This window comes from Dipodomys ordii, unplaced genomic scaffold (assembly GCF_000151885.1).
Source record: "Dipodomys ordii isolate 6190 unplaced genomic scaffold, Dord_2.0 Scaffold95, whole genome shotgun sequence".
Classification (NCBI taxonomy): Eukaryota; Metazoa; Chordata; class Mammalia; order Rodentia; family Heteromyidae; genus Dipodomys; species Dipodomys ordii.
This window is the reverse complement of record NW_012267311.1, coordinates 5,925,432-5,952,455: the sequence shown is the minus strand read 5'-3', so window position 1 is coordinate 5,952,455 and position 27,024 is coordinate 5,925,432. Positions and strand designations below refer to the sequence as shown.

Below are 27,024 nucleotides of genomic sequence, written 5' to 3'. Positions count from 1 at the left end.
GTGTGTGTGTGTGTGTGTGTGTGTGGTCCCTCTGAAAGGGGTGTGTGTGTGTGTTCCAGTATTGGGGCTAGAACTCAGGGCTTCACATTCTTGCTCAGCCTCGTGCCAGTGCTCTACAACTGGAGTCAAAACTTCCAATCCAGCTTTTTTGCTGGTTAATTGAAGGTAAGAGTCTTTTGAACTTTTTTTTTCCTGAGATGGCTTCAAACCATGATCTTCCTATCTCCACTTCCTGAATAGCTAGAATTATAGCATGAGACAAGTGTCTGGTCACTTAAAGGGTTTTTAAGAAACAGATTGAGACAATTAGAGTTTTAGGAAGATGTCTTAGATGACTAAGTTCTCAAACTTAGATTTTTGTTAAAAAATAAAGTAAAATGGTACAGTATGTTCACAAATAAAATAAAGTAAAATGGGAATCAGTTTTTTTAGTTTTTGTTAATAACTACATTCTTTTTAATGCCAAAAGTATAGAAAAATAAATCTTGAAATGAAAGCTAACTTTTTGTCTTTTCTTCTTCTTCTTCTTTTTTTTTTTTTTTTTTTGCCAGTCCTGGGGCTTGAACTCTGAGCCTGAGTTCTGGCCCTGAGTTTCTTTTGTTGAAGGCTAGTACTCTATGACTTGAGCCACAGCTTGACTTGGCTCTTTTGGTAGTTTAGTGTAGATAAGATTCTCATGGGCAGAAAAGATTTTCCTGTCCAGAATAGCTTTGAACTGCAATCCTCCCATCAATGCCTCCCGAGTAGCTAGAATTACAGGTGTGAGCCACCAACATCTGGCCAAAGCTAATAATTTTTAAATAAGGTCACCTTAAAAAAACTCAATACTTTTTTTAATTGGCTTATTTGTGTCCCAAAATATTACTTGTTAAAATTTTTTCGACTAATGCCAGGTACCAGTGGCTCACGCCTGTAATCCTAGCTACTTAGGAAGCTGAGATCTGAGGATCGGTTCAAAGCCATCCCAGGCAGAAAAAGTCTATGAGACTCTTATCTCCAATAAACCACCAGAAAACTGGAAGTGTCCCTGTAGCTCAAGTGGCAGAGTGCTAGCCTTGAGCTGAAGAGGCCCAGGCCCAGAGTTAAAGCCCCATGACCAACAACAACAACAAAAATCACTGCTAAAGAGACTAAATCCTAGAATAATAATAGCATAGATAACGAAGTTAGCTAAAATATTTAGGATAATTTTTATCCAAAATAAGTAGATGTAGAGCATGGGAAATGTTTGACAAATTCTCAGAGATGTAGCCCAGTCCTCTCCAATTAAAACTCAGCATGAACTAAGTTACAAATTGCATTTATAACTCCACATTCTGTGATAAATAAAAGGATTGCCACATTCTGTGACAATCCTTCACATATACTGAAATTCAAGTGTGTTGAAATCACAAGTCAATGTTCCCATAAAACTTTAACATATGACTATTATAGATTTGCATAAACTGAGTTCATCATCAGTGGGCAAGAGAGAGGAAAAAGAAACTATTATAATAGTTGCACATATATTTCATTCCAAGTGAAAAAACCTGAATACCTTTAAAAAATTAAACTCAACTAAAACTCATGAAAATAAAAATTTCCTATTTACTTAACTACATACAAATTCTTAGCACAGCAATAAATTAAGTGTTGGGTTTTTAAAAATAATCTTTACAACAAAATTACTATTGAACATCCTTTCTCCACATTTGAGTTTTATATTATGTTGCCATTTTTGTATAAACATTTAAGTTTTATCGATTTTCCTAACAGCTTTCCCTTAGTATTGTGAGATATTCACAACTTTTCAGAAGTATTTATTGTGTAGAATTCTAGATCCTTTGCAATATCTATCTCTATCTATCTATCTATCTATCTATCTATCTATCTATCTATCTATCTATCTATCTATCTATCTATCTATCTTGGTGTACTCATGGGTTAGAGCTCTAACACCTGAGCTATGTCTCTGCTTCCAGATTTTTTTGCTGGTTAATTGGAGCTAAAGGTCTCTTGGATTTTTCTGCCCAGATTTGCTTCAAACCCAGATCCTCAAATCTCAGCCTCCTGAGTAGCTATGATTATAGGCTTAAGCCACTGATACCTGTTTCCAATATAAATGTCATGTTTGCATTGTTAAGTACTGTGTTTGTATTATATTGTTAGAAGATAAGCAATCATCCAGAGACAGACAGTGAAGGTGACATAGACTGTGAGTCATTTTAGATGTTCACATCAGTAAGTAAATATTCTTATGGTGACCTTGAGGCTTCTGTGTGCAACCTTATAATTGTGGGTGACCTTTAAATCCAAATACAAAAGCTTTCATGAATGAGAAGTGAGCCTATACAATAAATAGGTGTTTGTAAAGTATACCTTTTTTCCTTTCCCTAAACATGAGGTAATGAAAATATTCTCTACAACAGTAATATTTTTATTTTACAAGATAAGCAAGTTACAAAACTAAGAAATGAACTAGAAGACATTACCAACTGTGTACAAAATGACTACCCAGAACTAAACCAGAAAATATATGTCCACATCTCTGAACCTTTGAAAGGTAGTCTAATAAAATGAATTCTAACTATTAATTCTAATTCATACTCTATGAGTATACTTCTACCATTTAATATATGTCTCTTTATCTGAGTTGCAGTTTATTTAGCCCTTAAAACAAGTCTATTAACTGTTTCACATAGCTAAACTATAAAGATTGGACAAAATGAGACAGGAAGATCACAAGTTCAAAGTCAATCTGGGCTATATATTTATAATTATTTTTATTCAAAAAGAGTAGAAAAACAAGTGATTGAGCAATATAATATATGAAAAGTGCTTCAAAGAAAGTTTGGCAGATACTGCATTCAAAAGTTAGAATTATTAAGAAATTCACACTTAAGCTCATGCACCAGAAGACCCTTCGGGTCCCTACTTTAAACTCATGTTATTAAGTTATATGTACTTCTAAATAAGATTTAAAATCCATTTTTCTAATCAACAGATCAGAAGAAGATTCTAGTTTGTAGGTCTGAGGAACTAGGGCAGGCACACTGACAGTAGCAAATGAAAGCTGACATTGATAAAGAACAAACACTAATAGATTAGCCAGCATGTTTTGAGTAGGGACAAACAATTTGATGCAAGTCTATTCTTTTTGAGATAAGAAAAATTTTAATTATAAATTAGAAATAAAAACTGCAAAGAATATAACAAACACCTGTGATACCCACCACCCAGCTTTATCAAATTCTAATATTTTGTTATCTTTCAGGTATTTTTAAATCTTACAAAACACAGCTGAAATAATTGTATATCCCTCCCCAATCCCAGTCCCCTCCCCTTGCCCTCTCCAGAGGAAACCACTATCCAAAATTTACTGTCAATCCCCAGGCAAGCTTTGAATATCATGAATTCATATGTATATATCCATCAATAACTTATATTGTTTGTCATTAATGTATTTTCTAAATATTTAATGAGTATCCACTGTGCGAAAGGCACAGTTGTAGGTATCATCAAGCTAATGTTTGTAAAGTTTTCAAATTTTATATAAATGGTATCACAATGTATAGCTCATTCTACAATTAGGTTTTCTGCCTCAACCTTGTTTCTGAGATGTTGATGACTTTATTTAACAGATGTATAGTATTCCATTTGAGAGTCTACCAACCTCTTTTCCTTTTCATGGACATTCAACTCATTCCAAACCCTTGTCTATTACTAACAGTGCTATAATGAACCTTCCCTTTTAACACACCTCTTGGTTAATTATCATGGGCACTCATTTCTCAGAAAGTAGCATAATTTTCAATTTTATCATATTTTGCTAAATTGCTTTTCAAAATAATTTTAACCAATAAATATAACCCTATCAATAATATTTAAGGATTCAGATTTCTTAACATCTCTGCAAATATTTGGTACTTTTATTTTCATTGCCATAACTAATTAAACTTGAAAACATTTCTATATTATTCACTAGTTTTTCTCCTGTAATTCTCTGCATATTTTTGCCATAGTCTTATATATTCTGAATACTAATTCTGGATACTAATCTCTTTTTTTTGGTCACGATATTGAAAAATAAATACCTTTTCCTATAAGCCTATATATCTATTTATATTGTTATGATTTCTTCTCCTCTTCTTCCTTCCTTCTTTCTCCTTTTTTTTTCTTTTCTTTTCTTTTTTTTTTGACAGTCCTGGGGCTTGAATTCAGGGCCTGGGCACTGTCCCTGAGCTTCTTTCCTTCAAGGCTAACACTCTACCACTTGAGCTACAGTGCTACTTCTGGCTTTCTGAATCCAGGGCTTCATGCATGTTTAGCAAGTACTCTATCACTAAGCACATTCCAGCCCTCCTCTTTTTTTCTTTTTGGTGCCAGTACTAGAGCTTGGACTCAGGCTCTCATAATCTTACTCTGCTTTTTTTGCTCATGGCTAGTGCCCTACCAAATATGTTCTATATCTTTTTCTAAAGCTGTAGGAGTAGGGAACCTTTTATTTCTGACAAGGACCATTAGGATATTTGTAACAACATTCATGGAACATACAAAATTATCAATACAGAAGATGGGCCATAGGCAGCTAATGAGAAGCATTACATGCCTGTCCTGCCATGTAGAAAATGACATTTATACACCTTGCTTTGTTTTGCTGATTGTGGGGTTGAACTCAGGGCCTGGCCACTGTCTCTCAGCTTTTGTGCTCAAGGCTAGTGCTTTACCACTTGTACCACAGCTCCACTTCTGGTTTATTTGGTGGTTGATTAGAGATAAAAATCTCAAAGACTTTCCTGCCCAGACTGGCTTTGAACCTTATCCTCAGATCTCAGGCTTCTGAGTAACTAGTGTAAGTGTGAGCTACTGATGCCCAGTCTAAATTTTTGGTTCATATAACCAACTCCCTCCTCTCTATTTTTCCACCAAATAATTTGTAATACCTCTGCTGTTGAATTAGTAAGAGTAATTTGGGGAGAATACACTTATTTATTATCTTAAGTTTTCTTCTCCAGGGACAATTTGCATTTTTTTTTACAGGTACCTGACAGCCTTCCAACGTGGATCCAATTTAAAATTGCTGGTTGGAGATTTGGAGCCAAATGGTAGTGTAAATTGGGACATCCTTCTTCTCTAACACCTTAACTTGTGGTTATATAATCAGAGATTTTTGGATGCTAATCTAGACCAAGAGAGGTATATCTCATTGCTTTTATGTTCAAAGTAAGCTCTTTGGGTTTCCAGATTTATGCAGTCTTCTACTACTCTAGAATTAACTCTCCTGTCCCTTACTCCTCATACCTGTCGAAACAGAAGTTCAGGGTCACCAGCAATTGGCAGATGCTTCTAGGATAAAAGCCAGCTGAAGAACTGTTCACTTTTTTGCATTCCTCCTTCCATTTCACTTTTGGCATAATGATTCCTTTTTTAGCCACTCAACTATATATTAAAATATACACATATTTACATATATATTTTACCCAACATTTGTGTTCTTAGTAGAAAGATTATTTAGGATATTTAAAAATATTCTACAATATAATTTTTAACTAGCTTGATTTACTACTAATTTTAGATATACAGTAGCTATTAAAATTTCAATCTATGATTTTGGAACTGTAACTGTTTTTGTTTCATTTTGTATGTTTCAGGGTTTTTATTGTTACTGTTGGCATTAAGAATTGAAGTCAGGGCCTTGAGCTTGCTAGGCAGGCATCCTACCACTTGAACTACATCTGCAACTGTTTTTGCATTTTTTTTTTCAGTCACAAGGCTTGAACTCAGGGCCTAGGTACTATCCTTGAGCTTTTTTGCTCAAGGCTCACACTACTCTACCACTTCAAGCCAGGGCACCATTTCTGGTTTTCTGGTGGTTAACTGGAGATAAGTCTTCAGACTCTCCTGTCCCAGATGGCAGGATCCTCAGATCTCAGCCTCCCGAGCAGCTAGGAGTACAGGCATGAGACACTGGCACCCACCTAGTAAATTATTTTTTAATAACTTTTTTTATTGTGAAAATACTGTACAGAGGGGTTACAATCACATGAGCAAGGTAATGAGTACATTTCTTATCAAGCACTGTTGCCTCCTCCTTTGTTTGTAAATTATTTTTTGAATAGAGTTTAGCTCCTTTCTTGAGTCAGTCTGGATCTCCATCCTTCTGTTTATGCATCCCTCATAGCTGGAATGCCAGGCATATGCCATCCTGCCCATCTTCTTATTGGCTAAGAAAAAGTCTCACAAATTTTCTGCCCAGGGTGACCTGGAGATATAGATAGACAGATAGATAGATAGATAGATAGATAGATAGATAGATAGATAGATAGATAGATAGATAGATAGATGGTAGGTAGGTAGATAGGTAGGTAGGTAGGTAGGTAGGTAGGTAGGCAGGTAGATTTTTTTTTTTATTAAAAGGAACAGGGAGCGCTGAGTTGTAGTTCAAGTGGTAAGGCATTTGGCTAGTAAGCAGGAAACCCTGGTTTAGTTCCTAATCCTCCTGATCTCAGTCTCCCAGTAAGTAGGATTTACAGGCACAAACCACAGCACTTGACTCATGGTAATGTTTAAGGTGCATGGAAATGGAAGTTCATGATTATGGACTGATGTAGTAGCTCAAGTGGTAGAGTGCCTTCCTTACTAGTAAGCACAAGGCCTTGAATTCAGACCCCAGTACCATCAAGGGAAAATATATCTTTTTTTTTTGTCGGTCGTGGGGCTTGAACTCTGGGCCTGGGTGCTGTCCCTCAGCTCTTCAGCTCAAGGCGAGCGCTCTACCACTTGAGCTACAGCACCACTTCCGGTTTTCTGGTGGTTTATTGGAGATAGGAGTCTCACGGTCTCTCCTGCCTGGGCTGGCTTTGAACCGCGATCCTCAGATCTCAGCCTCCTGAGTAGCTAGGATTACAGGCATGAGCCACCAGCGCCCGGCTGGGAAAATATATCTTGATTATTGTATTTTTAAGTTTATTTTTCCTTTTGTTAATATGTACTGTTGTATTTTATCTTTATTTAGGCTTTGGATCTTTCATTTGATATTGATAATCTCCATCAGATTTCTTTTCTCATTTCTGAGAGTATATGTGAGAAGGAGGTTGCAATATCTGGTATATCCATACATCTGAAAAGTGTACATAGATGATTCTGGTTTTGTTTTTTTTTCTTTTTTCTTTAAATATTCTTTATTAATTTTTTTGTTGTAAAGATACTGTACAGAGGGGTTACAGTTACATGAGTATTTTTTTTCTTTTCACTTTTTTTTGTTGTTGTTGGTACTGGGGCTGAACTCAGGGCCTGGATGCTATCCCTGAGCTTTTCTGCTCAAGGCTAGCATTCTACCATTTGAACCACAGCTCCTTGTCTGGCTTTTTGGGTAATTTATTAGAGATAAGAATCTCATGACTTTTCTGCCTGAGCTGGCTTTGAACCACAATCCTCAGATTGTCAGTAGCTTCGTGAGTAGCTAGAATTATAGGTATGAGCCACTGGCACCCAGCTTGTTGGTTTCTTTTTTGGAGCACTTGGGTTTCAACTCAAGTACTCCTGCTCACCAGGCAGGTGGCTCAACTACTTAAGCCACACCCTAACCCTTGATGATTTCATCTATTTTTCAAATTATAAATTACTGACTATGTGCCTTTTTCTTTCTTCTTTCTTTTGTAGTACTAAGGATTGAACTCAGGGCCTGCTTGGCCAATGTTCAACTAGAACCCAGCTGTCCCTGTGCCTTTTTTCTTTTCTGGTCGGTTGTGGGACCTGAACTCTGGGCCTGAGTGCTGTCCCTCAGCTCTTGGGCTAGTGCTCTACCATTTGCGCCACAGCGCCACTTCCAGCTTTTTCTGCTTATGTGGTGCTGAGGAATTGAACCCAGGGCTTCATGCATGCAAGGCAAGCTCTCTACCACTGAGCCACCTTCCCAGCCCTCCTGTGCCTTTTAAAAATGGACGTAGTCTTACACTGGTGTCTCATGCATGTCATCCTAGAGCTACTCAGGAGGCTGAGATGTGAGGACTGTGGTTCAAAGCCAGCCCCAACATGAAAGCCTGTCAGACTCTTATTTCCAATTAACTACCACAAAAAAGTCACAAGTGGAGCTGTGGCTCAAGTGGTAGAACATTAGCCTTGAGTACAAAACATCAAGGACAGGAAGGAAAGAGGAAGGAGGGAGAGGGGAAGAAAAGAAGGAAGAAAAAAGGGAGGGAGGGAGGGAGGGAGGGAGGAAAGGAGGAAAGAAAGGAAAGAGGGAGGGGGTGGGGAGGGGAGGGGAGGGGAAGGGAGGGATGAAGCAGGCTGCTAGTGGCTCATACCTATTATCCCAGCTACTCAGGAGGCTGAGATCTGAGAATCATGGTTCAAAGCCATTCTGGACAGAGAAATCCAGGAGACCAGTAACAAAACAAAACAAAAGCCAGAACTTAAGGCATGCCTCAAGTGGTAGAGTGCTAGCCATCAGAATAAAAGCCAAGAGTGTGAGGCCCTGAGTTCAAGCTCCAGTACTGGGGCAATATTGTCACTCACTCATATTTGGAACCCTTTCTATTTCTTGTTTTCTATTTATCATCTCTTTTAAATAAAACTTTTTAAAACTTTTCTGTTTTCTACTAAACTGATCAAATTCACTCCTGCCTCTGAGTTACAAATTGTTTATCCTTATTTTAGGTCTTTCATTGTAATACATTTAATTACGTACTGATCTAAAAGTTTCTGAAGAGCTGGGCATTGATGGCTCATGCCTGTATACCTAGCTATTCAAGAGGCTGAGATCTGAGGATCACAGTTCAAAGACAGCATGTATAACAAAGTCTATCAGACTTTTCTCTCCAATTAGCACCAAAAAAGCCAGACATGGAACTATGGCTCAAGTGGTAGAGTGCTAGCCTTGAGCACAAATGCTCAGGGAGCAGCATGAGGCCCTGAGTTCAAGCCCCAGGGCCAGCACAATAACAAATAAATGTGTCTAAATATAATATAGGCCTTATACATTATAGTCCCTCACTGAACAAAACTCCCTCATACATTCAACCTATTTGTTGTCACTGTCTGAAACTGAGCTACACTGTTCAATATGGCAGTCATTAGTCATATCTAATTTCTGAATACTTGATATGTGGACTGGATCAAGTGAGATGTGCTCTAAGTGTAAAAAAATACATACAGGGGAAGTGGCGCTATAGCTCAAGTGGTAGAGCGCTAGCCTTGAGCTGAAGAGCTGAGGGACAGCATTTAGGCCCAGAGTTCAAGCCCCAGGACCGACAAATAAAATAAAATAAAATAAAAAATAATACACACAGAGCCGGGCACCAGTGGCTCACGCCTATAATCCTAGCTACTCAGGAGGCTGAGATCTGAGGATTGCAGTTCAAAGCCAGCCCGAGCAGGAAAGTCCCTGAGATTCTTATCTCCGATGAACCACGAGAAAACTGGAAGTGGCACTGTGGCTCAAGCGGTTGAGTATTCACCTTGAGCTCAAGAGCACAGGGACAGCGCCCAAGCCCAGAGTTCAAGCCCCACGACTGACCAAAAAAAGAAAAAAAAATACACACAGGATTTCAAAGACATTTCTTGAAAAAAAAAATCAACAATTTTTATACTGATTAATGTTGAAATATTTTGGACATAGCATATTAAATAACGTATTTTTTTTCTTTTTGAGATAGGACATCAATGTGTAGGCCAGGGCTGCCCTTCCACTCAGACCCTCCTGCTTGAACCTCTCCAGTGTTAGGATTAGTACTATTATCCAATCCACCAATACATTCATCAGTGGTAAAAGGGTAGGGCTTATCTCAATTGAAGTTTTTACTTTTAATTCTTATTTTGGTGCTAGGATTGAACCCAGGTCATCAAACATGTTAAGCACTTGTTCTACCTCTGAGTTATACTACCAGACCTAAAATCAAGACATGCCTCTTCCAGCACCAACTTCCTATTTTGTTTCTCTCTAACAATGCTAGTGATCAATCTTAGGGCCTTGCACATGCTAAGCAAGTGTTCTATCACAAAGCTTCACTTACAACCTCCTTCTCACATTTCCAAGTTTTTACATACCAACTAATTTTTAATCATTAACCTGTTCTTGTTTCACCTCTTTTATAATTTTCAGCACTTTTTAACAGCTCTCTCCATTCCTTTGAGTACGTTAAAAATGCTTAAACATTTTTCTCAACCAATGGAATACTATACAACGGTTAAATAGGGTAAGATCATCCCATGGATAGTAAACAGAATGATCTCTAAATATATTCAGTGTAAAAGGCAGGCATTTAAATATGTGTAGAATGCTACCATTTATATAAAAGTATATGTATGTGTCTGTATATAAACACATATATATGTATACACACATGTGTATATATGTATATATATTCTTGTACACACATAAACTACCTCAGAAAGGATAGCAAAAAATTAGTAACAGTGGTTGCCTCTGGGGAGGGAAACTGGGTGGCTAGGCGACAGAGGTGAAATAGACTTACTTTTCACTGTTTACCCTTTTGTACCTTTGAATTTTGTACCACGTGCATGTATTACCTAGTCAAAAAAAAATAAATAATTTATTTTTTAAATAAAGTCTTTCTTGGACTATTGTCTAAAATTAATTCCTTCCAAAGAAAATGTCTGTTCTGGTGGTTTTTCTTTCACTTTTGAGGTCTGTAGGTTGAGTCCAGGGCTTTACACATGATAGACAAGCACTTTGCCACTGAGTTACACCATACTCCTAATCCTTGCTTTTTGAAACAGGATTGTGCTATATAGCTAAGCTTGACATTGAACTTGCTGTGAAGCCTAGCCTGCTCTGAACTTACAGCCCTGTATCTCTACCTCCCAAGTGCTAGAATTACAGATGGGTGCAACCATGCCAGGCCTGGTGGCTGAAATCTATTATCTTGATATTAGATGTCTTCATGAATTTGGTTATAGGCTTGAGTATGAAAAGTTTTTAACTTTCTTTTCTCTCTCTTCCTTTTACATTATTTTAGAGTTGCCTCTACTTGGCCATCTAGCCCCCAATCCACAATCAGGCTTTACGATGATTTTTCAGGGCTCCAGTTCCATGATAATATTGTAAGGATCACACATGTACATTCAGTCAGTGACTCAGCAAGTAGTTTAATTCAGGTTCATTTGAGGAGGCTATGATTGTATCAGCTAAAATCTATAGCCCCAAGTAATCATTTTTTTTCTTTTATCAGTTTTTCACAAATGAGACAGACATCTCAACCAAAATCTGGGTTTCATGTAGTGATTCTGATTCTTGTTCCTACATCACATGAAACACGTTAGCATTTTTTAATCCTTTTACCTGATAAGATCACTTACTACTAACTGTTGATCCTAGAATGAAAACCTAGTGTGCTTGTGGTTTCAGTCCTGCTTAAAGCTCTGTGTCTGGCCCACAGGGTTTTTATTATATTGTTTTAGAAACTTGCTATACCTTGTATGCTACTTAATCTACCACTCTAAGTATCTGAAGCAATTGAGAAATATCAAAACTCAGAATGTGATCTTGCCTAGAAGTAATCTTTACATTTTTTAAGCATCAAAAGTTTTAATTATAAAACTACTATAATCTCATTTCATAAAGGTTAGCAAGTAGGAAAATCAGTGGTAATCCACCCATTCTAATTAAGCTGCTAACATTAAAAAATAATTCCTTCTAATCTATTTTTTCTATATCATTTCATGCTTATATAATTTTATCATGATTTTATCTTATATTATCTCAACCATTTGCTATATGGTATATATAGCCATCCTTTCAATAACTGCATTTTAATCCACCAAACTGTTCAACTGTATTTACTTAAAAATTGTTGAGAATTTAAAGAGCTTCCAATAATACTACAAAGAAGCTTTCTCCATATAGATGTGTATTTTACTGTCAGTGGTTTGGATTTTGGGATGCTGATGAGAGATGTAAAGCAAAACTACTAGTAGAATACATGGCTGATGTTCACGATTATGACCTTGCTATACAAAGGAAAGAAAAAACCATGGAAGTGAACAATTTCAGAAAGATTCCAATCAAAAAGGTTGACAGTAAATTTTGTAATTAAAGGGATAAGTTCTACAAAGAATTAGAATCACAATCCAATTATGTGGATCAGTTAGCACCATAAGGCATGAAATACTAACTTCCAAAACAAAACATCACAATTTATAAGTTTGCCTTTTCACTATCATACTCACCTTATATTATTTACACAGTCTTCATGAGCTTCAGAGAGTGTTTTTATGTGCTTTGAGGATATAGGGTCAAAAAGCAGAACTTCAGTCTGTTCACAAGCAACTGTCAGCACTGACCTGGAAACAATAACATATTTATTTTGTTTGGGTTTCTAGTATTCTCTAATTTATTCATTTACAACTACATAGAGATGAAAACTCTTTGTGGCCCATGTTTTTGTTAGTAGCAAATATGTAAAAGATTGATATTATTTACTGTTAGCAAGGACACTGGAAAATGGCAGCAGGCACCATAGGTGGCTCATGTCTATAATCCTAGCTATGCGGAAACAGGCAGGATGACTGCAGTCCAAGGCCAGCCCAGGCAAAAAGTAGGAGATTCAATCTGAAAAATAAAGTTTAAAAAAAGAAGAAGCCGGACGCTGGTGGCTGACGCCTACAATCCCAGCTACTCAGGAGACTGAGATCTGAAGATCACAGTTCAAAGCCAGCCCGGGCAGGAAACTCAGTGAGACTCTTATCACCAATAAACCGTTCAGAAAACCATAAATGGTACAGTGGCTCAAATGGTAAAGCACTAGCCTTGAACTGAGGGACAGAGTTCAAACCCCATAACCAACAAAAAGAGGATGAGGAGAAGGAGAAAGAAGAAAGCTGAGTGCTGGTGGCTAATGCCTGTAATCCTGGCTACTCAGGAGGAAAAGGTTCAAAGCTAGCCCGCACATGAAAGTCCATGAAAGTCCATGAGACTTTCATTCTAATTAGCCGCCAGAAAATTGGAATTGGAGTTGTGGCTCAACGTGGTAGAGTGCTAGTCTTGAGCAAAAGAGCTCAGGGACAGTGCCCGGGCCCTGAGTTCAAGTCCCACAACCAGTTAAAAAAGAAAGACTGGAGGCATGACTCAAGTGGTATCTGTCTAGAAAGTGAAAAAAGCCTTGGGTTTAAACCCCAGCACCAAAACAAATTTAAAAACACAATAGCAACCAAAAAAAATTAGAAAATGGTACTCTCTCAGACATAACAGAGGAAGTATAAACTGGAACAGGTTGCATTTTGAAGGGCATCTCTTAAGTATTATAATTTTAAGCATACATACCTTTTGTCTTGGCAATGTTTTCTATTAATTTGACAGAAATATATATAAATGTAAAGATACACATATAAAATATGCTTTGTTGTAAAAAGGAGAAATAGAAAGTAGCTTAAAGGTGTCTGAAGGAGGGAACAAATTATTATATAAGCCATGGTACCTTATTCTTGGAGGATATGTCCAAAACATAACAAGACTGATGATGATTAAGTAGTCAATATTAAAAATAAGTTTCATTTTTGTATACCAGCAATAAACAAAACAAAACTTCACCTTTTCACTTAAAGGATGAACTTTTTGGCTTCTCTTTGGCATATTCCAATTGCCAGCATCACTACTCTTGTGCTTTGTAGCTATTATTACCTAAAATAAGGGTTAAATACAAGCACCATGAAACCATAAATTAATCTGATAGCTAAGACAGAGGCTAAGTGACTAACAAGTAGGTAGTGCATAAGTGTGGAAACACTGAGCCAAAGGGGTTACTCATGTCCTGAGTGGGACAGTAGAATGAGGAGAGATTTCATCAAACTTCTGAATGGCCATGAAAGAATTCCAAAAACATTTTTAATGATAACTACTAGTTAAAAACAAATGTGTATGATCATGAAACTTAAGGGAGAAAATTAGGTTAGCAAGTCATACATTTCTTTATCAGTATCTGTAAAATGTACTGAGAAAGGTCAGGATTTGCTAGGGCTGTATTGTTTTTCTTTTCTTTTCTTTTTTGGGGGGGGTCCGGTCGTGGGGCCTGAACTCTGGGCCTGGGCACTGTCCCTTAACTCTTCAGCTCAAAGCTAGCACTCTACCACTTGAGCCACAGCGCCACTTCCGGCTTTTTTTTTTCTGCTTATGTGGTGCTGAGGAATTGAACCCAGGGCTCATGCATGCAAGGCAAGCGCTCTACCACTGAACCACCTTCCCAGCCCTTGTTGGGCTGTATTTCTATGATGTGTCAGTTCTATTGGCTGTTCAGACAACTAATGTTTTTGTATGCCAGGATACTTTTTTACTGAGTGCCCACCCACTATTAATACAACAACTACAAAAATCATACAAAGAACCGAATGGCATTATCTTTTTACATTTCATTATGGGATGCAAGTTCAACCAGATACCTATAATAAGATCTTCCTAAGGAATTCTTTGAAGTTCATCTTTAGTCTCTATGAAGTCTATTTACTTGGTTCACCCTTAGCCCTAGGATACATATACATCCATAAACTTCTAACATATGTGATAAAAAACTAGTCTGTATTATATTAATCTTAAATTTTGTGGTCTTCAAGATAAAGAAAACAGGGGCTGGGAAGGTGGCTCAGTGGCAGAGTGCTTGCTTTGCATGCCTTGAGGCCCTGGGTTCGATTCCTCAGCACCACATAAGCAAAAAGAAAAAAAACCGGAAGTGGCGCTGTGGCTCAAGTGGTAGAGCGCTAGCCTTGAGCTGAAGAGCTGAGGGACAGCGCCCAGGCCCAGAGTTCAGGCCCCATGACGGGACCCCCCCAAAAAAAAATGGATAAAGAAAACAATCCAAAATTCTTATGGAACAATGAAAAGACCTGGAATAACCAAAACAATTCTAGGCAAAAAAGCAATGCAGGTAGTATCACAATCCCTCAAGCTCAACTACAGAGCTATAATAACAAAAACAGCTTGGTATTGGCAACAACAAAAAAATAGACTCAAAGATCAATAGGACGGACTAGAAGACCTGGAAATCAAATCATATACTTACAGTTATAAGATAGCCAAAGATATACAGTAGAAAACAGATAGCCTCTTCAATAACTATGTTGGGAAAACTGAGCATCCATATGCAGAAAACTAAAAATGAATCCCTGTTTGTCATTATGGACTAATTTTAACTCAAAGTGGATCTAAGACCGTAACATTAGACCACAGTTACTAAAGTTACTGCAAGAGGGAATAGGAGAAACACTAGAATTCATAGGCACAGGCAGAAAATTTTGAAGACTCCCAGGGGCATGGCAGATATGAGAGACACTTTGACAAATGGGATTAAATCAAACTAAAAAGACAGCTGAACAAACTGGGAAAAGCTCTTTGTCAGCAATATAGCTGACAAAGGCCTAATATCCAAAATATACAAGGAGCTCCCAAAGCTAATAAGCCAATCACTAAATGGGCCAAGGAACTAACGAGAAACTTATGGGAATAAGAATGGCAAAGAAACCTATTGTACTATTGATAGGAATGTAAACTAATACAACTACTTTGGACAGCAGTCTGGAGGTTCCTCAAAAAACTAAACATAGATCTTCTCTATGAACTAGCCATACCACTCCTGGGCATCTATAGAAACAGCCTAGATACCCCCACAATAGATAAATGTATCCAAAAAAGGGATACCTATACACAATGTAATTTTACATAGACATTAGAAAGAATAATGTTATGCCATTTGCAGGGAAATGGATGGATCTAGAAAAAAATCATGTTAAGTGAGGTAAGCCAAGCTCAGAGAGACAAACAGCACATTTTCTCTCATATGCAGAAGCTAGATCTAAAACACATGATAAATTATACAGCACTCTAGTCATTCACATACAGTGAGACTAGAAGAGGATAGTCTTAGGGAAGGAACACAGAGCTGTAATGCCTCTGTGCCTCTGATCATATAAAATAATCTGTAATATGCCGGGTGTCAGTGGCTCACATCTGTAATCCTAGCTACTCATGAGGCTGAGATCTGAGGATCGTGGTTCAAAGCCAGCCTGGGCAGGAAAGTCTAAGATACTCTTATCTCCAATAAACCACTCAGAAAACCAGAAGTGGTACAATGGCTGTAGAGCACTCACCTTGAGCTGAAGAGCTGAGGGATAACACCAAGGCCCAGAGTTCAACCCCCATGACCAACAAAAAAAGTTTTTAAAAACATTTGTCAAAATGAACTCCAGGAAATAGAGACAAGAGGATGTTTTTTCTTTTGTCTTGTTTGTTCATTTTTCTGTCTTGGGGGAGAGGTTAAGAGGAGCACAAAAATGGAGGACTATAGAGTGAATAAATGCAGCAGTGGTATTCATTAGGCATGATGTTGAAAATGAACTATACAACTTGTAGGTGGGGACAAGAGGGAAAAACTGGAAGAGAATAAGGGGTACACTGTCCAAAAAGACCTGACAACTGTAATGCTTCTGTATATCACCTTTATAACAGCAATAATTTTTTTTTAATTTTCTGGTCATGGGGCTTGAACTCTGGGCCTGAGTACTGGTCCCTGAGCTCTTCAGCTCAAGACTAGTGCTCTACCACTTTGAGCCACAGCACCACTTCTGGTTCTCTGGTTGTAAATTGGAGATAAGAGTCTCATGGACTTTCCTGCCCAGGTGGCTGGGTGGCTTTGAATCTCCATCCTCAGATCTCAGCCTCCTTAGTAGCTAGGATTACAGGCGTGAGCCACTAGCACCTAGCAATAAAACTTTTTTTTTTTTAATGAACTATATAACTTGCGGCTGGGTACAGGAGGGAAAAACTGGGAGAGAATAAAGGAAAGTATTACACTGTCCAAAATGAAATATATTCATTATCTGATTTCATTCATCAGTGCATCACCTTTGTATTAACAATAAAGTTTTCTTAAAAATTCAAAAGGCAGGGTCTGAAGAACTTGTAGAAAGTTGAATATACAAGTTTCCTAGTGAACAACATACCTAGAACATGCAGGCTCCAAACTTCTTCCCCTCTACCTTGTCCTGTTCTTCGATTTTCTTTATTCTTTCTTTGTAACATTCTTTATAATAAACTAGTTAGTAGCAAATGTTTAAAACAAAAAACAGTGATCTTGCTCAAGCTTTACTACAGAGCTATAACAAAACAGTTTGGTACTAACATAAAAACAGGCCCGAAGAAGATCAATGGAACAAATGAGAAGAGAAATAAAGCTATATACTTAGTTATCTGGTATTCTACAGAAGCCAAAGATATCCAGTAGAATAAAAGATAGTCGGGTGTTGGTGGCTCATGCCTATAATCTTAACTACTCAGAAGGCTGAGATCTGAGGATCATGGTTCAAAGTCAGCCCAGGCAGGAAACTCCGTAAGACTCTTATCTCCAATAAACCACACAGAAAACTAGAAGTGGCACTGTGGCTCAAGTGGTAGAGCGCTTGCCTTGAGCTGAAGAGCTGAGGGACAGGGCCCAGGCCCAGAGTTCAAGCCCCACGACTGACAACAACAACAAAATAACCTCTTCAATAATTGGTGTTGGGAAAACGAGGCATCCATAAGCAGAAAACTAAAAGTGGAAAGTGGATACTTGTTTGTCAGAAACATTGATATCAACTCAAAGTGGATCAAAGACCTCAATGTCAGACCTGAAACTTCAACTACTGCAAGATGGAGTAGGAGAAACATTAGAACTTATAGACATATGTAGGAACTTTTCTTTTTTTTTTTTTGTCGGTCATAGGGCCTGAACTCTGGGCCTAGGCACTGTCCCTCAGCTCTTCAACTCAAGGCTAGCACTCCAGCGAATGAGCCACAGTGCCACTTCCTGCTTTTTCTGCTTTATGTGGTGCTAAGGACTTGAACCCAAGGCCTCACACATGCAAGGCAAACATTCTACCACTGAGCCACCTTCACAGCCTGTAGGAACTTTTTGAAAGAGTCCCAGATAGGACAGACTTGACAAATGGGATTATAACAAAATAAGGTTTCTGCACAGAAAAAGACAGTTACTAAACTAGAAAGACAGTCAACAGACTGGGAGATCTTTACCAGCAATACATCTGACAAAGGCCTAATATCCAAAATACACAAGGAGCTAAAAAAATTAACCACCCTCCAAACTAATAAGCCAATCAATGAATGGCCAAAGGAGCTAAAGAGAGAGTTCTCAGAAGAAGAAAGAATGGCAAAGAGACACATGAGGAGAAGCTCAACATCCTTGGCCATAAAGGAAATGTAAACCAAAATAACCTCAATATTCCATCTCGTCTCAACTAGATAAACCAACATCAAGGATTCCAACAACAACAAATGTTGGTGGGGATGTGGGGGAAAAGGAACCCTATTAGAATGTTGGTGGGAATGTCAACTAGGACAACCACTCTGGAAGGTGATTTAGATTCCTCAAAAAACTAAATATAGAACTTCCCTATGGACCCAGCCATACCACTCTTGGGCATCTACCTAGAACATCACAAGTCAGGATTCTGTAAAGACACTTGACATGCATGTTCACTGTGGCACTATTCACAATAGCCATGCTATGGAAACAGCCCAGATGCCCTTCAATAGATGAATGGATTAATAAATTGTGGTACATATACACAATGGAATTTTACTCATCCATTAGAAAGAATATGTCATTTGCAGGGAAATGTATAGACCTAGAACAAATCATGTTAAGTGAGCTAAGCCAAGCTCAGAGAGACAAACAGCACATTTCTTTCATATGTGTATGTGGAAGCTAGATAAATAGTATAATTGGACATGATAACCTATACAGGACTCTAGACATTCACACACAAACTGTCATCCTAAAGGAAGATGCCCTTAGGGGAGGAACCCAATAGTGTAACTTCTTTGAACATTTAAAATACTATTCATTGAAATTAATTGCAGGAAATGGAAGCATGGGTTTTTGTTTTGTTTCGTTTAGGGCTTTTTTGGTGGTATTGTGTGGTTTTGCTTTTAGGCTTTTTTTTTTTCTTTTTAGGGGGTACAGAAAGGGAGAGAGGAAGAGTGAATGAACGTAATCATGCTATCCAGTATACACTATATGGAAAATGAACTATATAACTTGTGGGCAGGGACTAGAGGAGAAAACTGGGGCAAAGCAAGAGAAGGGATGACACTGTCCAGAAAAGAAATGTACCCATTACCTGATTTATGAAATGGTAACACCTCTGTGTAACACTTTAATAGTAACACATTTAAAAATTTTGTTGGTCTTGTATGTAAAAATCTTACATGTACTTGTGTTTGAAAACAGCAAGCATGAGGCAGCAGCAACATATAGTCAAGTATTATATTCAAAAAGACTTATCAGCCAGGTGCTGCTGGCTCACACCTGTTAACCTAGCTATCAGGAGGCTGAGATCTGAGGATCTAAGCAAGAAAGTTCATGAGACTCTTACCTCCAATTAACCACCAGAAAACTGAAAGTGGAGCTGTGGCTCAAAGTGGTAAAGCACTAGCCGAGTAAAACAACTCAGGGAGAACGCTCCCAAGCCCTGAGTTCAAGCCCTACAGCCACCCCCTCAAAAAAAAATTAATCACTGGTAGTATAAATTAACAAATAAAAGTTTATTTTCGGGCTGGAATGTAGCTCAGTGGCAAAGCGCTTGCCTAGCAAGTGAACGTCCTGGGTCCCATCCCCAGTACCAAAAAAGAAAAGACAAAAACAAAAAAACGGGCTGGGAAGGTGGCTCAGTGGTAGAGCACTTGCCTTGCAATGCATGAGGCCCTGGGTTTGATTCCTCAGCACCACATAAGCAAAAAGAAAAAAAAGCCGGAAGTGGCACTGTGGCTCAAGTGGTAGAGCGCTAGCCTTGAGCTGAAGAGCTGAGGGACAGCGCCCAGGCCCAGAGTTCAGGCCCCAACCGGACCCCCAAAAAAAAAAAACCACACATTTATTTTCTAAATAAACTAACACCTAGATTATAAAAGTGCTTACTAGGTCATATTAGTTGTAGTTGAAATTGTTCATCAAAATATGCTAGATGCACTACCTTCTGGAAATTACCAATTTACATGTGCTTGTTAACTTTGGAAATGATACTCATTATCTTTGATTTGACTTAGACTCTCTTATCTGAATAGAAAATTACATAAAAGCCTTCTAAGGGTTAGTTAAGTAACTTGTAGTCCTAAATTAAAAAAAAAAATCACTCTAAATATCAACAAAATGGTGTTGAATCCTTTTTCAGCTTTTACTGAAGTTACAATGAACAATTTTTTTAACTCTTCAGTTTACTGTCAGTTTTATATATTCAATACTGTTTAATTATAGTCACAAAATAATTTGACATATCACACTTGATTACATTAAAGTTAATCCCTCAGCCCAGATGAGGTTAATGGAGTACAGACAGTTAAGCACATAAGCCAGGGTACAAATCCTTTGTATTTAATGACCTTTTTGTTTCTCAGGTAGCCAACCAAACAAACCTAGCACGGAGAAGATTTATTTTGGTGGTCATTTTTATTCGTGTAATAAGAGCTATTAATGCCTATGGTAAACAGGCATTCAATAAGTTTTGGCAAACTTACCCCATCAAATAATGGTACAAGTCAACAAAAGTGATTTTTTAAAAATTAGGGATTTTCATGCCAGGAGTTCATATTTATCTACATTCATCCCTAAACTGGTTCCATTGGCCTAGTTCATCTGCTGTGCATTCTATTCCTCCATCAGAATATATTTGGTGCCTAGAGAGATCATGTTTGATGATGCCTGTAGAAATATTACTATTCTCATTTGATTGCTCTCATTTCTGATCTCTCCAGAAGCAGCCCATCCACAAGCGACCATGAGAGAGGTGAGGAGAGAGAATGCCTGAGAAAGTTAAGTAGCTCCAAACTCTTAGGGAAGCCAGATGATCCCTGGGTATTTGACCAGGCATAGGCACCTGTGTGTGCCATGAATAACATACATACAGACAGACAGAGACATAGACAGATTAAAACACAGAAAACACACACATTGGGGAGAGGGAGAAGTCGGGAGGTGCCAAGCAAGGATAAGGAACAATTACAATAGACAATAGTCCATAGTTCTCCAGGGAGATGTTTGTTGATAGGTGCTTGCTGTGCCAGTTTATAACTCTTTAATTACTATATAATGGATTACTCTAGGAAATCCCAAATAATGTGCTGATGTGCTAGGATGACATTTAACAAGACTGAAGAAATTACTATTCAACAACTATGGCTATAAATCATTATTTAATCACTGGTACAGCTGAATTACTGTACATACTAGCTTAATATTAGGAATGAACCCAGTATTCTATAATGCTTTTTAAAGATTTGAAATGATAATGTTCATATATTGTGTATCCCTCTTATATGTGTTGCTACATGATGTACACTAAATTTTTTTAATTTTTTCTCTATGATGGCAAATTTGCTTTTCTCTTTGAAGTATCAAATTTTGACTTACTCAAGTTCAGACTCACTTAAAATCTACAGGCACATATTCAGAATTTTCAATGTTATGATGAGACATTCTATCTCTAGTAACTTTTTTCTTGAAGCAAATTTTATTCTTTTAATAACATAGTTCACCAGTTTTCTTTAGAATGTGTCTGATACCTCTTTATATCCTTTTACTTTCTTCGCCCCAGTAATTGAACAATCTTTGTCTTTTATTATTTTTTGAGATAAGGACTCACTGTGTTAAGACTGGCCTTGAACTCAAGTAATCTTTCTGCCTCCAACTCCTGAGTAGCTAGGACTATGGTGGCATATGCCGCCATACCGAGGTAATCTTTGTACTTTAATTAGAACATTTAGTACCTTATTATTCTAACAAGTACTATTTGGATTTTTAGCTACTCTTTATACTTTTTATTATACATTATTTTTTATTGTGTAGTGTTGGGGATCAAACTCAGGACTTCATATATGTATTATATATGCTATTGAACTACAGGACCCTGCCCTTTTTGATTTTCCTTTTCTTGCCTTCTTTTGGAACTTTTCCCTTTATTCTTTACATTTTCTTCTACTAGTGTGAAAATTATATTTTCTTTCTTTTGGCTCCTTGAAAATTTTGGTATTCCTATTAAAGTTATATATCATAATAAATATATATGTCAAAAATATCAGGAACTTACAGTATTTCTTCATTATATATTGTCTTTCTGTGCTCCATTTTTGTTCATCTCAAAGACATTTAGTTTTACATACATATTTACTATTTTCTTTGTTTTTCATTCCTTCTGGCATCTCACCTACCTTTTGAATAACACTTTCAAGCCTCATACAGTGGTTCATGCCTGTAATCCTAGCAACCCACAAGGCTGAGATCTAAGAACTATGGCTCAAAGCCAGCCAGAACAGGAAAGTCTTTCAGATTCTTTTTTTTTTTTCTTTTGATCCGTCTCTGTACTGAGAAGCCCTTGAAAGAGACAGTCATTCTATTTGGCAAAATGACTTAAAGCATGTATAATTCACTGATATAAATACAGACAAATGATCTGTCTATAAAATTACTTTAGCTCCAGTGTAAATGTCGGGCCTAAGAATAGATGAAGCAAAAATTGAATTACTTTTATCTTGACAAAATGAAAAAATGTGGTCATATACAGTGTTGACAAGAGTATGGGATGACAGGAACCTCCACATGTTTGAGAGGAATGAGAACTGGTAGGATCTTCACAGACAGAACCTTAATATATAAAATCTTAATATCTGATTCATTCTAAGGACATAAATCTAAAAGATTTGTTCACAGATATTTTAAGATAATGAAAAATTTGAAAACACTGTTAAAATTACTCATTAACATAAGTAGCTCACAATATACTGTAAGGAAACAAGGCAAGCTCCAAATTGGTATGGTTATATGTTTAGATTAAAAATAAACCTACATAAAAGGAAAATTTCCTTGGAATCCTTGGGTTGTTTTCTTTTCTTTTTTGGGCGGGGGTGGTGTTTGCTGCTGGTCTTGGGGCTTGCACTCAAGAGCCTAGGCACTGTCCTTGAGCTTTTTTGCTCAAGGCTAGCACTCTACCACTTGAGCCACAGCTCTATTTGGGGTTTTTTGGTGATTACTTGGAGATAGTCTCACAGACTTTCCTGCCCATGCTGGCTTCAAACTATGATCCTCAGATCTCAGCCTCCAAAATAGCTAGGATTACAGGCATGAACCACCAGCACCCAGCTTCTTGAAATCCATTTAATCTTGGATCACAGTGCTGTTTAGCTCATTTATTGCCTAAGTTTTTCATAAGTGTAACTAAATATTGTTGAATTATTGTTGTAAGTATCAGAATACCTAACCACCTTTTAAAATGTCTCTGGGAAAATGCAGTCCAGATCCAAATAAGAACTATGGGCAGTATTATCTGTCATTCTAATAGCCCTTGCAAATTTGAATTCAATTTTCCTAACTCATTCTACCATCACCATTCTGTACCTAAAACACCATCTTCAAAGGGCAGACACAACTTCTGCAAAGTCCTATAAAGTATAGGTAGAAAGTTATAGAGAGGATATAGGGAATATAGGATATAGGGAATATAGGGAATAGAGGATATAGGGAATAGAAGACTCTTGGTGCTTGGAGGAAGAAGGGAGCTTTAAGAAGAGGGTTTAGTCCTTGCCAGAACCTGCCAGGGGGTGACAAGTGTGTGTTTATCTGCTCAAGAAAGATTCGAAAACAGACACATATTTCCACCAAAATTAGCTTAGGGATGGAACTGCTTTCATTTTAGTCACCATCAATGTTATCCCTACATTTACAACACAGCAAGTACTCAAGAAACATTTGCCGAAGGGGGAACTAAGCAAATACTCCCAACTCTGAGGCCTTGATGTGATAAGAATTAACTGTGTCGTTACAGGGTGGAACTGTGCGCAATTTTTTTTTCCTGACATGTCTCTTGGACTGTGTACTCACAGAACAGGGTTTTAAATATAAACAAGATACTTTCTTTTGTTTTTCCCCTGCTGTGGAGCTTGAACTCAGGGCCGGGCCTGAGCTCTTTTGCTCAAGGTTAGCGTTCTACCACTTAAGAGCCACAGAGCGACTTCCAGTTTTCTGGTGGTGACTAGACTTGCTTTGAATTGCAATCCTCAGATCTCAGCTTCCTCAGTAGCTAGGATTACAGGCGTGAGCCACCGCGGCCCGGCTTCAAGACATCATGCTTCAAATTCTCCAAAGTACATCAAGACCAAACATCAAGTACATAATCAGCCAAGAAAAAAAGCTGATGTTCTTAACAGATGCAAATAGTCTAGCCTGGGAACTTTATAATGGTCTAAATCATAACAAACGTCCTTCTATTTTAGGGTCTACTTTAGCATCTATCTAGAGCAGATGAATGCACACTTGTCACTTCCCGACAGATTCCGGCAAGGGCAGAGATTCTGCAGGCATTCTCTACTCTTACCAGCTTAAATGAAAGAAAAGCAAGCCTAGGATGACAGAAGAAAGAAAAAAAACCTCATCTTAATGTGTTTATCGAGCGCCTACTGTGTGCCAAAAAACCTTAGCTATTGATTGGATCTGAAGGCAAGGGGATAAATCAAGCCTGCCTAACTCCTTTCAAAAGGTCACAGGGGCTCCACAGCGAACGCGCGCTTCCGAAAGAACCAAGGCCTGGTGGCTGGAGGCCGCCCGTGGACTGGCAGAACCTCAGCCCGAGCAAGTCGAGCAGAGCGAGCTCCGGGCACCGATACCTGTGCCCGGGCCCCGGCGGCAGAGCCGGGGAGGCGGTCCCGCCCTCCGAGGGGCCGCGCTTACCCGTCGGGCGAGTATTCGAGATTGAAGACCGCCCCGTGGGTGCGGGTGCTGAGGTACACCGAGTCCGCCGGGTGAATGGAACCATACAGGTTGGTCATCGTGCGGAAATTGTCCCGCGCCGGGTCCACAAACAGCCCCCGGCCCAGGCTTCGTTCTCTCAGCCACCCGAACAACCTGGCGCCCGGGCCGCTGAGGCCCGCGCTCGGGCCCTGCCGGCCCCGGCTCGCCGCCCCGCAGTCCGGCCCGGGCCGCAGGCGCGGCGAGGAGGGCGGCGACGGCTCTTCTTGGGCGCAGGCAGCCGACGACTCGCGAGCTCCGGGCGATGCCAGCTCGGGGGTGCCCGGGAGGCGAGAGCTCCAGGCGGCCGGCTGAGGAACCGCATCAGCGCCCGGCTGTGGAGGCGCCGGCAGGGGAGCCGGAGAGGGCAGCCTGGAGGCTGTCGCCTGCCCCGCGGGAGGCTCCGGCTCCTCCGCCCCGGCCGCCCGCTCTCCTCCCGGGCTGCGGGGCCAGAAGGGAAACATGACCGACACCCCCACCCCCAGCTCAGGACGCCGTCCCGCTGGCCTACACCTCGGTGCTCCCTCTCCAGCGCCACTTCCGGGTGCGGCGTCCTAAGCGGGTCGGCTAGGAAACCTGCGCTTGCGCTCTGCTGCCCTCTTCCGGGGACCAGGACAGAGGAATCACCACCAGGTTCCGGGTTCCGCCGCCTCGGAGGATCCCGGTCCGGAGCAGTGAAGCTGTGACCGGAGGGGGACAGAGGAAGCCGGGACCGCACTGGCGTGCGACTGAGAGTCAGTCGGTGGCCGTCAGGGGGCGGCGGGCCACTGCCCCCGTTGTGGCTGGGTAGGAACACGTACTGTCGTCCCCATCGTGCAGGTGCCGAATAGATAGTAAAGTGGCATGACTTAAGGCCTGCTCCCTCTAGGAATCCAAGGACATATGCCAAGAACTCATGCAGCTGGTCCTGGGCTGGGGGTATGACCCAAATGGCTAGAGTGCAAAAACCTAACTTCCATTCACAGCGCTGGCAAAAGAAAATGCCTAGAGGGGGCCTATTGGTGCTCTGAATATCTACCCCACTCCCAGGAGGTTTTTATCAAGGCCAGAAGCTTTCTCCAGGTAGGTAGAAACATTTATACCAATGTTGGAGTAACTGGAGAGCTGCAGGCCTGAATCAAATTAACTTCTCAGAAGACATACCACCGTGTCCTGCTTCTACCGCATCTGACAGTCATAGAGACTAAGACAAATGTGACACATGACCATAGCTGCCAAAGATGACACATATAACTTGTCTGCAGAAAAGCTCTAGCAGGGATTACGGGTTTCTTTGGGGAGGGAATCAGAGTCCTTGATAAATGAGAGCTTGGGGAGCACAGAAAGAACAAATTTTTTCTAGGCCTTGAACAAAAGCAGTGTTGTAGCTCACAGCTGGTGATAATCTGGAAGAAGGTCTAGCCTGTGAGGATAGACTGGAAAGATTTCTGGAGGAAAGGAATGAATTTAGCTAGTCATTCTATGAGGAGTTGCTCAGTTTTTCCTGTCCATGATCTAAGGATAAGAAGTAAATGTCTATCTAAAGATCAAGGCAGCTGATATATTTCCTACATTAACCCTACAAAGCAGAAGATGATTAACATCATGTTTCATGATTAACAAATAATGTGCCTATGGCCCACAACTTCTAGTTGCAACAAGTAGTAGAGACCCTTTGCTACTGCCATCCCCAAATTATGGTCAAAATTTAATGACCTGCAAAACCTTGACCATGATACATTTGCCAATGTGATTTTTTTTTTCAGTACCAGAGTTTGAATTCACAATTGCTAGGTTGGTGTTTTACCGCATGAGTCACACTTCCAGCTCTGCTTTTACTGGTTTGGAGATGGAGGCTAGTGAACTTTCCTGCTCAGACTAGCCTCAAACTGAGCCCCTCTGTATCTCAGCCTCCTGAGTAGTTAAGATTACAAGTGTGAGTTACTCAGCTTTGGCCCTTGGGCTTGAACTCAAGACCTCAGCGCTGTTCTTGAGCTTCTTTTTTGGCTCAAAGTTAGTGTTCTACCACCTGAGCCATATCTTCCAGCTGTTTTTGTAGTTTATTGTAGATAGGCTTCTCATGGGCTTTCCTGTCTGGGATGGCTTTGAACCAGCAGCCTCAGATCTCAGTCTCCTGAATAGCTGGGATTACAGGCATGAGCTACCAGCACCCAGATGATTATCTTTTTAGTAACAATTCTCAACTTTTTTTTTTTTCCAGTTGTGGGGCTTGAACTCAGCCTGGGCGCTGTCCCTCAGCTCTTCAACTCAAGGATAGTGCTCTACCACTTGATGC

At 39.4% G+C, this 27,024-nt stretch overlaps 1 protein-coding gene across 1 annotated transcript in view; it reads right to left on the bottom strand.

The window, feature by feature from the left end:
* The window catches only part of Dcaf10 (DDB1 and CUL4 associated factor 10), a 49,131-nt gene extending 23,918 nt beyond the window's left edge, over positions 1 to 25,213 (bottom strand). The window contains exons 1-2 of the mRNA XM_013026667.1: positions 24,693 to 25,213; positions 12,169 to 12,282 (exon numbers count right to left, since the gene is read on the bottom strand). Of these exons, the coding sequence (XP_012882121.1) occupies positions 12,169 to 12,282; positions 24,693 to 25,213 (635 nt within the window). The remainder of the gene's footprint in view (positions 1 to 12,168; positions 12,283 to 24,692) is intronic.
* Positions 25,214 to 27,024: the final 1,811 nt, after the last annotated feature.